Genomic DNA, 13748 nt, shown 5'->3' on the forward strand with positions numbered 1-13748 from the left:
AATCTATATTAATAAATACTAAAATCATGCCTATTTACAGGAAAAAAAAAAATCACATACACAGGTACACTCATAAGCTCTTTGTTGTTTTATTAAATTCTCACGGGCTCTTCGTTTATCGCGTCATCTTCCTCAATTTCTTTAGTTTGTGATGCATCTGAAACTGATGAATCACTTTCTTTTGTTTCCTTTACTGTAGATTGTTCTTCGGGTTTCTCAACATTTTTTGGCAATTTTTCATTGGTAACAAAGAATGCTGCAAAAAATGTAATAACTGAAAACCCAATAGCCATATAAAAAACGTTTCTTATAGCGTCCATAATTTGTAGTTTAACGAAATGTTCAGTCTCGGGGTGTAATGATTTTAATAAGGATGTTGAAGATGTCAATTCACTTAAATCATATTTCTGTAAATCTTGTAAAATGACTGGATTCGTAACTTTTTTAATGGCTTTTGTATAGATGTTTTTTAGGGAGGTTGTATAAACTGCATCGGCCAACACAGCTCCAAAAGCCGATAAAATTGATCTTGAAAAATTAAGGAAAGTTGTTGTCATAATCATTCCCGAGGGGCTTTTTGGTGCCTTAATTTGAGCTGATAAAAACGATGGTTGCATTTGTAAACCAGCCAGTACCCCAAGAATAATCAACAACCCAACTTGTTGTGAAAAGTTTGAATCGACTTGCAATAAGGTGAGTAACCCACAACCTATTGGTCCTAATATTCCTGAAAGAACATTATAGGGCTTGACAAATTTAAACTTTTGTACCAATAAACCCGAGAACATCGATGAAAGAACAACCGCTATAATTGTTGGCAATAAATGAAGACCAGCACCAAGGGGAGATGCATCTTTGATAACTTGAAAATAAATTGCTCCATAAATCATCACCATAATAAATGAGGAGAATATACCAGAGATTGCAAGGGTGGAGGCAACAATTTGTGGGACCTTAACAATTTCTGTACTGATTACTTGGTTCTTGGAAAACCAAAAATTCCATATAACAAATGCGATAAGTAAGATGGGACCCAAAACAAAACAGGAAATAACTGCTGCTGAGTCCCAAGGGAAATCTGATGTACCAAATGTTATAGCCAATAATAATATGACACAGCCAGAAATTAACAAGAATGTTCCGAAATAATCAAATTGTTTTAACTGTTGTTTCACATTCACCTTTGGTCTTGGTGGACGGAAAGCATACAAAAACACCAACATTGCAAACCCACCAATTGGTAAATTAATGTAAAAAGCCCATCTCCAAGTGACTTTAGATGTGAAGGCCCCACCAATAAGCGGACCTACCACAGAGGCAATTGCAAATGTCACTGAAAATATACTTAATGCCAATGGACGTTTGGTGATTGGGACAACTTCGGACCCAATAACAAAAACCAGACTATTTATACCTGATCCTCCAATACCAGCCAATACTCTTCCACCAATCAAAACATTCATGTCGTTGGCCAATGCACACATTAACGACCCCGCTTCAAATAAAATAATAGCAATCACCATTGCCCACTTACGGCCAATAATAATTGACAATTTACCAAACGTTTGAATGAAAACAGCCATGGTTAATAAAAACCCACTAGAAAGCCAACCAACTTTGGAAAAGGCATCGAATTTTGTTCCTACTGTAGTTAAAATTGTAACGATAATAGTTTGATCTAATGCGAAAAGGAATAAACATAAAAACAATGATAAAAAACACAAGATCAATTGTACTCCATGTAAGTAATGGTCTTCCTTTTTGGTACCATCACCAGCATCTGATTCTTTGAATCCCTTGGGTTCCTCGCCTGGTTGATTTTCAATATCATGATGAACAACTGGTTGCACTAGCACCGAGCTGTCAAAATCGTTTTGAGGCGTCGATGGTGCGTTTGCATCTAATTCCGCATTCTCTGGATTTGATAATGGTTGCTCTCTCTCTATTCCGCTCATAGTTATATTTATCAGATAACGAGTAATAACTAATGATTCTTATTGAAAGAAATATATCACCAAATTAAAAGTGAAAAGAAGAATAAAAAAGAATATAGAGTTACAAATAAATTAGACCAAAACTGAAAAGGCTAGGCGATATGTGGCATTATATATACTAAATATTATAGAAAACTGTTCTTTTTTTTTTTTTGTTGTGTCAAACGGAAATAATGATCATCGAATGTAGTCTATTTTAATTGAGGCTTGCCCATTCACCATCACCATCACCATCACCACCACCATTATCACTGCTCCTATACTCTTAGCCGTTTCATACTATCAAACGTTGCGTTATTTTTAGTTGTAGTAAAGTTAAATCCGTGTTTTTCTTGGTACGATTAGCCGTGGATTTTTGGTACAGCGTGTATGGGTTTAATTTTTGAACTCTTTCCTATAACAATGCAGAGATTGTTAAGAGTTGATTCCGCACATCTCGCTACTAAACTTAACTTGAAAGATATAATATATATTATGTGTATTCTCCGCTTCGATACGGATTTTACAAATCTAATCATCTAAATTAACTCCGTTTTTTTTTTTTTTAGAACAAGCCGCGCTGAACTTAAAATTTGTTTTAGTTTAATTCTGTGTTAATGGAATCCCATCAGCCTGTTAGTTAATCAATTCAAGACAGACCAAACCAGACAATACATCTAATGCCATTTTTTTTTTCTTAGGGGGTGTTTATTGTTGCTAGTTGTCCTTGAAGAAATGTAAACTAAAACTAGCGTCTGATAACCTTGATTGTGGAAAAACTGTAACAAAAAAAGGATCTACATTAAAAGCCAAAAATACCTCAATCAAGGTTAATGTTTTTTTGGGGCTTTATTTATCTGGTTTCTTAAATGCATGGCTTTGAATCAAATGGTTCATATCATCGCTTGCTAAATCAACTAATATGGAATTTTGAATATAAGCCAATTAGAAGGTGATTTACCCGGTTTATTGCCATTTCTTAATATGAAAATCAGTAGGTGATGAGTACTGCGTTAGCTACTTGTTTGTATTAGAATATTCAAGATATATATAAAGTTGCAATTTTATAATTAATAGTACTAACGACAATAACTAGTACACCTTTATATCATCTTCCGGTGTCTTCTTTCGGAGTTTGAAAACTGTCTATTTTGTAGAGGAACAATAGAATTTGTTCGTAATTGTTCTCCTTTCTCGGCTATGTCTCTGAACCATTACTACCCCTTTTTTTTTTCCAAACAATATTGAAATCTCCTTTTTTTTTTTTTTTTCATCTAAAGAACTTCATTCCTTTGTTGTCTATTGAAATATATCAACTTTAAAAATCATTAACAATGTCGGACGGATGGATTTCATTTCTAATTGACGAGATTGGCCTTTATACCCTCTCAAATTCCGGAAGCGATGTATACATTATCATTCTTCTTAGAATGATAAGATTAATTGGCTTTGGTGCGACATCTTTAATCCTTGCATTATTTTTAAAATCACTAGGCATTCCAGAACAATATATTGGTTTATTTATGACATTGACATTTGTTGGAGATTTAGTGTCTTCATTCTTATTATCTGTCATAACTGATCAAATCGGAAGGAAAAAAATGTTGCTTGCATGTTCGATATTAATGACTTTGACTGGGGCTGTTTTCGGTTTGTTTGAAAATTACTATGTTTTGGTAACAGCTGCTATTTTAGGAATTTTAACTCCCTCTGGAGGGGAGGTTGGACCATTTAGAACAGTTGAACAAAGTTCTATTGCATCTTTGGTTCCTCATGAGAAAAGATCAGACATTTATGCTTGGTATACATTTTTGGGTACATTTTGTGCTGCGTTTGGGTCATTCTTAGCAGGAGCATTGATTGACATTGTTCAGGACAACTATGGATTCACCATAGTGCAAAGTTATAAATGCGTATTTTGGGTATACACGTTGTTGTCTGGTATATGTGTCATTTTATGTTTATTCATTACTGAAAACATTGAAGTGAAACCAGACCCTGTGCCTGAAGAACCAGCAACAACGCCAGAAAATGGTACTGAACCAACTGAAAGAACTCAATTGGTACCACTGCAAACCGGTAATGTGAACAGTAAACCAAAGAACAAGTTCAGATTGTTGCCACATTTATCACCAGATACTTACTTACTTGTTGTTAAATTGTCTTTATTGTTTGGACTTGATTCGTTTGCCTCATCATTAACCCCAATCTCATGGATTTCATATTATATTAAAAACAAGTTTGATGTACCTTCATCCTATTTGGGTTCAGTCTTTTTCACAACTGGATTTGTGAGTGGTTTCACATCTCTTGGTAGTACACCATTAACGAAAAGATTTGGAGCAGTTGTGACAATGGTTTTCACTCACTTACCAGCGTCAATATTGTTAGCTCTTGTTCCATTCCCATCGTCATTCTCCTTAACCATGGGTATTTTGGTTGTTCGGGCATGTACACAAACAATGGATGTGGCACCCAAACATGTATTCTTAGCAACCCTAGTGTCCGATAGTGATAGAACAGCGGTGTTTGGATTTGTCAACGTTGTCAAAACTTTAGCACAAGTTGTGGGTCCAAGTATTGTTGGTGTGATCACTCAACGTGGTGCACAATGGGTTTCCTTCGTTATTGCCGGGTCATTGAAGGCAACCTACGATATTGGAATGTTGGTAACATTTTTAACTTACAATCGCCATGCTGTACACTAGACATATAGTTTTTATACAGTAGTTTTTACCCCCGGACTATTTAGTTTTGTTTAGATTCTAGAATTTGTTTTACCGTATTAACGACAATGGTTTCTAAAGGTTCGAATTCCCAGGGCAATAATTTCCTGGTAGCATCATTGTTCACTCTTGCTAGTTTTTTAAACTCTTCTGCTTCTGTTCCAGGGTTGCCTTTTGGTAGGTTTAATTCTGGAAAGTGTTTATTGATTATATCAAGAATCTGTTGACAAGTGAAATATCCATTAGTCATCAATAATCTTTTGTTTACTAACTCGTCGGATTCAATAGCGTATACTTGAACTTTAGCAATATCTGTTGCCGAAATGTAACCACCACTAACATTTTCGAAAGTTGAATTATTCTCGTGGTTCAATTTTAACAAGTCGTCAATCATTTCATTGGAACTATTAAATCTTTTTGGTTCAAAATCGTATGCTTTAGGACCAAATACCCAAGATGGATTAACAACCACTAATCCGAACACTGGTTTTTGCATTAAGATAAACTCCCAGGCCAATTTTTCTGCGAATGCCTTAGATGCGTAATACGCAGTGATATTATCCTTCAATGCATCCTGATACGAAGTATTGTTCCAACTTCCTTCATTGAATGATAAAGTCGGATTTGTTTCATCAGTATTAGAATAAATTGCAGCATCAGATGATGTGAGAACCACACGTTTCAAGTTTGGACAATGATCAGCAGCTGCATGCAAAATGTTTTCTGTTCCTTTGATGGCAGGTTGAAGAATAACATTTTCTGGGTCCTCTGTATCAAATGTTAATGGAGATGCTGTATGAAATAAATATTCTATATCATTATGTTTAGTCAATACTTTGTCAAACGAGTTAGGTGTAGCCAATTCCTTTACTATCTCATAAGTGAATTTGGCATCCGAAGGCATAAATGATTTCAATTGTTCACCTTTGGTGGTTGAACGAACAGTGCCAACAACTTCATATCCTTTTGATAATAATAACTTGATGATGTGTTGAGCAATAAAGCCTGATGCCCCTGTTATAAAAACCTTTGTCATTGTTCTATAGAATTGATTGTGAATGAATCGGATTTTGTAAAAATAATTGAGTTGATATATATGTTCTTTATAAATGGGTGTTCCTAGTATTTTTTCCTTTTTTTTTTTTTCAAGTCATAGATTGTTCATTTCAGCAGGATCTACATTCCTAATCGGGAATAAATTGATAAGAGTTTGTCAGTGTTTTAGCGCAACCTAATGCGCTCCAGCAATATCCTAGGTATGATAACTATCGGAAGAGTTGTATAACATATTTACATATCTCAAACTACTTATTGAATCGATGAATATACTTTTCAATGTCAAAACCACCACCTTGTAATGCTTGGTTTGCAATCTTTCTAATTTTTGCTTGATCACAAGTCACATTCTCTGGTATTTCAAACTCTGACAACCCCATTGATCTTTTCGAGTCAATGTCATTTTTCAAGTCATCGATATCAGCACCTTGAAATTCTTTTCGCTTTTCCTCTTCATTTAATTGAGATCTGTAATCAGCTGGTGAAATGTTTTTTAAAAAGGCATTTCTAGTATCCAACAATGTCTGAATGTTGGTAATACTTAATGGAGTTTGTCCGTAATACAAGACTGAAGAGTGCCCATCTCCATTGTGTTCTCTGTCAACCTCATGAGGAAGATCACAATGCCAAAATACAAATGAGCCCTTTTTAACATCGGGTATAGAAATAACACCTTGTTGTAAATGAGGATGAAACTTGTCAAGAAATAATTGTCCAGTTCCTGGCACTGTTCCAGGAAACTTGGGTGTTGTCAAATCAATCTCATAATCGTCAATGTTTCCTGACTCAGGATCTTTCCAAAAAAATGGTCTAAGCATGATATAAGCTACTGATAATTTTAAGCTCGGTAATACTCTTAATGTACCTTCACCTGACTTATTGTTAGAGAGCGCCAACCAACCTTGTAACGTCCGAAAGGAGGAGCATATTGTGGATTTCCCATCTACGTCATCTTCATTCTCATATAAATTCTCCTTTGAATAAGTTCTTTCATCCAACTTAAATGCATCCCAATTTTCCCAGTCACCTTCAAAAATTGGTTTGTACACCTCGGAATACATAATATCTTCCCATCTTTCTATTGAAGAAGAATCTAAATGTAAGGGCAATGCGGCTGCTTTACCTGGTTCTCTAATTCTAATTCTGTCACCATAAACAAGTTGTGTTTCTAAATCAATCAAGCAATTCTCTTTATCTTGAACATGAAACTCTTTGCTCATGGCTTTGAAGATTGCTTTCATATTAGGATGGAATCTTGCTTCTGTTTGTGGTTTTGACCAAAAAACATTGTACCAGGATGTTGGATTAGGAAAAGTGTACCCTGCTGTTTCTGGATGTGATTTGCAAAAGTCAACCAATCCATTAAACCAAATATCAACTTGATCAACATCAATTACATTTTCAATCATTAAACAACCCCGTTGTTTAAACAAATTGGAAACTTGTACTGGAAGTTTGTTATCTTTGATATCAGTAAAACTACATTTAGGAACATACGAGGGTCCAATTCTGGCAATTTCAATAAATTCTTTCTCTATTTCGACTAGTAACCTTTTCCAGCTAGCAGAGACTTGTTTGGCATTCTCGGGTTTAATTAATCTTTGTTTGATAGCAGTGAATCGAGCATCCAAATTGGATGGAATTTCATCCTTGAGCACTTTAGAAGGAGACATTGCAAGTAATATTGATAAATGGTTTCATTCTGAACCTTTGAGAATTCCACTGGGATTGCCTCGACATATATACTTGTGTATTTTTGTTATTATTGCAAAAAAAATTACTGAAATAGTAGTGCAACTAATTCTCCTCCACTTTTTCAATAAACGCGGTCGGGTTACCCAATGGGGTATTCCGCCCGCTCTTTGTCATCTTTTAGTTCAATTTGTTCTCTCCACAAAAAATTAAATTTGCTCTCGCATACTAAAGTTGTTAAGGCTAATTATATTTCAACTTTTGATGAAGAAACTTGTTGTAAAAATTGACTTATTGACATCTTTCAATACTAAATTGTTGAGAAAACTAGCCACCAATCAGGAATCTAGAAGTATAAACGTTGTGTAGATTCTTTTACCTTCAACTTCGGAAATAAAAGTATTCAGAATGGTACAAGCCCACTTTTTCAACAAGATTTCGTACAGTTATAGATCAAAATTTGCAACAACTGCCGACAACACACATTAATTCAGTTTAACAAACTCAAATACATCTGATGATTATAATGAACACAAAAATACATACATGGATCATAGATCCTATGTTCTCACATCTAAGAAATTCGCATGACCTTCTTGATGGAAAGCCGTTCTTTCCCTGATATTTACAAGATTTTGCCAAAGTCAAGGAATTAACATTCTTTATTGTTTCGATTTAGAAATTGAACCACAGCCATGTTAAAGCGGCAATATTAGCGATAATATATGATCTCCACAATGAATGGCATAATTTGCTTCAAAAAAAAAGGGGGGGTTGTTGAGCGATATTGGCTGAAAATAATAGATAGATAAGATCAAAAAAAAATTGTGTGGTGGCAACAGATACAGCGAAAAACGCTCACGAGATAGTAGGTATGGCATCATCTTACACAAAAGCAAAAATTTCTTCTCGAAAAACCAAGAAGCATTTCCGAAACTTACTAGTATATATATGCTGATGGATATGTCCATCATTTAATTCATAAAGTAATGCTTTTCAATGTCCAAAAATTTCTAACCTTTCTAGCAACAACATAAATCCACATAATGCAGAAGATTATTATTAATTTTGCAAATATACATTGCGATAAATGTGAAGGAATCATAAGAAAAGTTTTAAGTCGTTATTATAAAATCAGAGAAGAGACTAATTTGAATGCAAACTTAAAGGCATCTGAGGTTATATTCAAACTTGAAAATAATGAAGTTACGTTATATGGCAATGATTTGATTGATTTCCAGGGTGATATGAAGCGACTTATCAAAAGTTTAGGGAAAGCTGGGTTTGATATTTTGTCTTGGGATTTATACAATGGCGACGAAACTGTGAGTTCATCCCAAATGGTCAATACTAATATTCAAGGAGCTGACGAACCAGATGGTTTCATAGATATTGTTGGAATGTACCACAAATTTATTAACTCAAGAAACAAAAAGAAGCATTTGAATTATTGTAAAGTGTGTCAAGAATCGCAACAACACAAGAAGAAATCGATGGATTCTGATTATGCTTCAAGCAGCGAAGCCACTGTTGTTGAAATTCCACACCAAGAGTTCCGAGCATCGTTTTTGGTTACTGGAATGACATGTGCATCATGTGCACAGTCCATCACTGACAATTTGCGATCAATCTTAGGTGAATCAAAGAATGAAGATGAACCCAATTTTTCTGTCAACGTAATTCAGCAATCAGTGGTTGTAATTATCCCTAACAAACAGATTATTAATAAAATTGTTGATGCGATCAATGACATGGGGTTTGATTGTAAATTAATCGAAGTTTTGCCAGTGCAAAGGTCAGTCAATACTAAAGTAACAGCATTGATTGGAGGAATGACATGTGCTGCTTGTGCTAATTCAATTGACAGTGCAGTTAAAGAATTGCCATTTATCTTAGAAAGTGGGATTAATGTAGTGACTAAAGCTGCCCAATTTGTTTTGGAGGATGATGGAGGTCTGAATATCGCCAAATTGAAGGAAACAATTGAAGATTGTGGATTTGATTTTGAATTGTTAAGTACTGAAAAAGTCAACTATACATCAGGGAAACAAAAGCCAAGATCGATTAACTTAAAAGTGAACGGAATGTTTTGTAACCATTGCCCAGATATTATAACTCAATATTTAACTAATTACGGTGACGCAGTTGTCATTAATGATCCAATATCTCTTGATCACCCAGTGATCAAGTTTACGTATGTTCCACTGCAAACCCTAAAGACAAGAAAAATTTTGTTTGATTTGAACCATCTCAAAGATGATGGTAATGGTGGGTATATAATAACTCCTGATGAAAAGGGTGCTTTTGAGTGTGAAATCATCAAGCCGGTGACAGTAGACGAGCATGTCAGAAAATTAGCTCACAGAGAAGTTGTAGGGTTAGCAATAAGATTAACCATAGCCACTTTGTTTGCAATTCCAACATTTATATTTGGAATTGTTGCCATGTCATTGTTGCCTAAACATCATTCTTTCCGAGTTTGGGTGGAAGATCCAATTTGGGTTGGTAATGTTTCCCGGAACTCTTGGATATTGTTTATCTTAGCAACACCTGTTTATTTTTTTGCAGCTGATACTTTCCATCGTAAAGCAATTAAAGAGATAAAGTCTTTATGGTTCCATAAGAATTCGTTTAAATCCCGATTACTCAAGTTTGGGTCCATGAATTTATTGATGAGTTTGGGAACAACTGTTGCTTATTTTGCTAGTATTGTTTTAATTGGGTTAAGTGCATCACAGAAACCCAAGACCCACCATGGATTACACACAACGTACTTTGATTCCGTCGTATTTTTGTCATTCTTTTTATTGATTGGTAAACTATTACAAAGTTATTCCAAAAGTAAAACTGCAGACGCTATTTCTGAGTTGTCTAAATTGAAACAAACGGAAGCCACATTAATTGAGGATGACAAAGACACACGAGTTGATATTCAGTTGCTAGAAATTGGTGATCAAATAAGAATCGGAACAGGTGAGTCCCCACCAGTTGATTGTGTTTTAGTAGAAGGAAGTACTGAGTTTGATGAAAGTGCATTGACTGGTGAATCAACTCCAGTCAAACACCAAGAGGGCCACCAGATTTTCTCCGGTACTGTTAATATTGGTAACAGTTCAGTTGTTGGAAAGGTTACTAGTCTCGAAGGAGATTCGTTGTTAAACCAAATTGTTAATACGGTGAGAGATGGTCAAATGCGCAAAGCACCCATGGAACGTACAGCTGATTTGATTACTGGTTATTTTGTTCCATTAATCATTTCCTGTGCTGTTATTACATGGGTTATATGGTTGGCTTTGGGTTACTCGGGAGCTTTACCTCAAAGTTATTTGGACATTGATGTTGGTGGATGGACTGTGTGGTCGCTTGAGTTTGCGATTGCGGTGTTTGTTGTTGCATGTCCTTGTGGGATTGGACTTGCTGCCCCAACAGCTCTCTTTGTTGGGTCCGGGCTAGCAGCAAAAAATGGTATATTAGCTAAAGGTGGTGGGGTTGCATTCCAGGATGGAGCCAATGTCAATATTGTGTGTTTTGATAAAACTGGAACCTTGACCAAAGGAGAATTAACAATCACTGATTTCCACTTTCCTGATAAAAATATTGTTGCTAGAACGTTCGCCTTGCAAGCAGCTCGAGACTTAGAGGTCCCGTCACATCATCCATTGGGAAAAGCAGTGAAGTCGTTTATTGCTGGGTATGATAGAAACTCATTGACGGCCAATAAGATTCCTCAAGTTGAGACTGTTCCAGGGAAAGGGTTGAAAGGACAAATAATTTATGATGAAGGTGATGATATATGGAACGAATACAAACCAACGCAAGCAATTCTTGGTAATGAAAAATTAATGGAAGAAAATAATATTGAATTCACTGAAAAAGAAAGACAATGGTTGGACAAATGGAAAGGAGAATGCAAATCAGTGATTTTGGTCGGTTTACAATGTGAATCATATTTTAAAGACTCCAAATTCCATTTGGTTTTTATAATGGCTGCGAGAGATCAGCTTAGACCAGAAACAAAAAAGGTTATTGAGTTTTTGAAACATAAAGACATCGAATGTTGGATGATTACTGGTGATAACAAGCTTACAGCTGATGCCATTGCTAAAGAGATTGGAATTGAGAATGTTGTGAGTGAGGTGTTACCAGACGAAAAAGAAGCACAAATTAAAAAGATTCGACAATTGAAACTGAGTGGTAAGAAAGAACCAGTAATTGCCATGATTGGTGATGGAATAAATGATGCTCCTGCTTTAGCTTCAGCTGATGTTGGAATTGCTTTATCTTCAGGTGCAGATTTGGCTGTTACTTCCAGTGATTTTATTTTGCTTAATAAGATACATCCTTTGGTCAGCCTTGCAACACTTTTAGATATTTGTTCCAAAGTTTTCCAGAGAGTGAAGTTGAATTTTGGATGGAGTTTAGTTTACAATTTGATAGCTCTTCCTATTGCTGCTGGGGTGATTTATCCTTATAAGAATTCCCGATTGGATCCTGTGTGGGCCAGTGCTGCCATGGCCTTGTCTTCTGTAAGTGTGGTCTTAAGTAGCTTGGCTTTAAAATTGTATAAACCACTGCTCAAAGCTGAAGATTTTGGTATTGGTAATAACACCGAGAGTGAGCTTTCACCAAACGAAGTATAGTTGTAATAACTATTATATATATAATACTACAATTAATGAAACAAAAGTAAAAAAAAAAAAAGAAAAAAAAAGTAATACAAGACCTTAAAACACTAACTAAACACTTCCTTGTCAAGCTGTACGACCATCACCGTCACATTATCTGTTGTAGACAACTCTATTGCCAATTGACACAATTTCTTCGCGACTTGCAGTGGTGAACAACCTTGCTTAAATGCTTCAGCGGCCAAATTGCAAGCTTGCTTATCAGACACCACATCCCAGAGTCCGTCACAAGCAATTATAATAAATTCGTCATCTGCAGTGATTTCTGTCGCCGTAGTAAATGGAACTCCTATGACCAACAGTTTCATATATGTGTCACCAAGTGATCGAGTTACCGCCAAAACTCCATTTACCCTATTCTTTAAGACCAACCCTCCATTATCTTCTATTCTATTAATCTCATGCATGTCTGTGGCTTTATGATCATATGATAATCGATACGCCTGTCCAGCGCGACAAAGAACTATTCGCAGATCTCCAACATTAGAAGTGTATAATAATCGCTTGTGATTCTTGGTTGGTTTGAAATCAAATTTACCACCATCTTCGCTCTTGGTGTGCAACACTGGTTCATCCGTATTACTTTCCCATCTGAGAACAGCCACTGCAGCAGTACATCCAGACTTGCCCTGTCCACTCTTTTCTATCAATTCATCTGCTTTGACAAAACACTTGCATAAATCTTCTCTCAAATCATCTTTGCCCGTTATTGGAGTCGGTGGTGGACTAGCCCCGTCCGAGTTACAATCTATTTCCTCTTCCAATAGTGTATGTAAGTTGTTTCCGCACCAACGTGCGGTGTCCTTCCCAGCATGTCCATCAAATATAGCAAAATAACCCCAATCTACTCGTTCAGCAAAATTGGCAATGTACGTGTGGACATCCTCCATTTTATTACGGAACGTGGTGTTTTTGTTTTCGGCCACCCCAACTTTGAAAGAAAGACCAGCAAATGGATCATATTCGGAGTCATTGGCACCAGTCAGAGAGGCATTTATAGATGAAGTTGATGTGCTGGAACTACCGTTACTATTATTAGCCAAGGGTGGCACCTCCAAGGAAGATTGTATTGGCGGGGTAGCAGTAGTCTTTGTGGTTGCTGTTTTTGTCAGAGTGCTTGGAGACGACGTTGAGGACGACACTGGTTTTGAGTTATCTGTATCTGTTGATGCCATCATAGTATGTGGTACTTGTTATATATACAAGACAGTAAGTGTTATGCTACAGCTTTTTTTTTTTTTTTTTTCCTCTCTCTTCTGGATTTTGTTGGTTAAGAAGATTGATAATTTCTTCCTACATACAAAATTGTTTTCCATTGCATACTCTGACATAGCACTTGTTAGGGTAGTATGCTTCTACTCGTTAATATTGTGACTTGTATTAATAATCTCTGACGCCAATAGCTTATCGCAAAATCAAAAGAAATGAGAAATAAGTAAAAATAAGAATGTTCTAAAACATCAAAACCTAAAAACACAAAAATACTGGTCACGTGAACATCAGAGCTTCACCAATACTCTTAAAACGACAAATAATTTTTTTAAATTATATTATTCATTTCTATAATATTGTCTTTCTAAACAATAATGTGTGGTCTTTTTTTGGGGCAATTCCGG

At 35.7% G+C, this 13748-nt stretch overlaps 6 protein-coding genes across 6 annotated transcripts; 2 read left to right on the forward strand and 4 right to left on the reverse strand. All coding sequences in view use genetic code 12, as the record gives it.

The window, feature by feature from the left end:
- Nucleotides 1-92: 92 nt before the first annotated feature.
- Nucleotides 93-1955, reverse strand: CD36_08690 (transporter, putative; the record flags this gene model as incomplete). Its single annotated transcript, XM_002417468.1, has 1 exon — nucleotides 93-1955. The coding sequence occupies one exon, from the start codon at nucleotides 1953-1955 to the stop codon at nucleotides 93-95; it is 1863 nt and encodes a 620-aa protein (XP_002417513.1).
- Nucleotides 1956-3307: 1352 nt separating this feature from the next.
- CD36_08700 (transporter, putative) lies at nucleotides 3308-4681 on the forward strand (the record flags this gene model as incomplete). The annotated part of the gene is made up of 1 exon (XM_002417469.1): nucleotides 3308-4681. One exon carries the CDS (start codon nucleotides 3308-3310, stop codon nucleotides 4679-4681), a length of 1374 nt encoding a protein of 457 aa, XP_002417514.1.
- Nucleotides 4682-4721: 40 nt separating this feature from the next.
- Nucleotides 4722-5735, reverse strand: CD36_08710 (NADPH-dependent methylglyoxal reductase, putative; the record flags this gene model as incomplete). Its single annotated transcript, XM_002417470.1, has 1 exon — nucleotides 4722-5735. The coding sequence occupies one exon, from the start codon at nucleotides 5733-5735 to the stop codon at nucleotides 4722-4724; it is 1014 nt and encodes a 337-aa protein (XP_002417515.1).
- A 268-nt stretch (nucleotides 5736-6003) lies between these two features.
- On the reverse strand, nucleotides 6004-7428 carry CD36_08720 (conserved hypothetical protein; the record flags this gene model as incomplete). The annotated part of the gene is made up of 1 exon (XM_002417471.1): nucleotides 6004-7428. The coding sequence occupies one exon, from the start codon at nucleotides 7426-7428 to the stop codon at nucleotides 6004-6006; it is 1425 nt and encodes a 474-aa protein (XP_002417516.1).
- Nucleotides 7429-8493: 1065 nt separating this feature from the next.
- CD36_08730 (Cu-transporting ATPase type-1, putative) lies at nucleotides 8494-12087 on the forward strand (the record flags this gene model as incomplete). Its single annotated transcript, XM_002417472.1, has 1 exon — nucleotides 8494-12087. One exon carries the CDS (start codon nucleotides 8494-8496, stop codon nucleotides 12085-12087), a length of 3594 nt encoding a protein of 1197 aa, XP_002417517.1.
- A 92-nt stretch (nucleotides 12088-12179) lies between these two features.
- Nucleotides 12180-13307, reverse strand: CD36_08740 (protein phosphatase 2C homolog 1, putative; the record flags this gene model as incomplete). The annotated part of the gene is made up of 1 exon (XM_002417473.1): nucleotides 12180-13307. The coding sequence occupies one exon, from the start codon at nucleotides 13305-13307 to the stop codon at nucleotides 12180-12182; it is 1128 nt and encodes a 375-aa protein (XP_002417518.1).
- Between the last annotated feature and the right edge of the window lie 441 nt (nucleotides 13308-13748).

Source organism: Candida dubliniensis, chromosome 1 (assembly GCF_000026945.1).
Source record: "Candida dubliniensis CD36 chromosome 1, complete sequence".
NCBI classification, from domain to species: domain Eukaryota; kingdom Fungi; phylum Ascomycota; class Pichiomycetes; order Serinales; family Debaryomycetaceae; genus Candida; species Candida dubliniensis.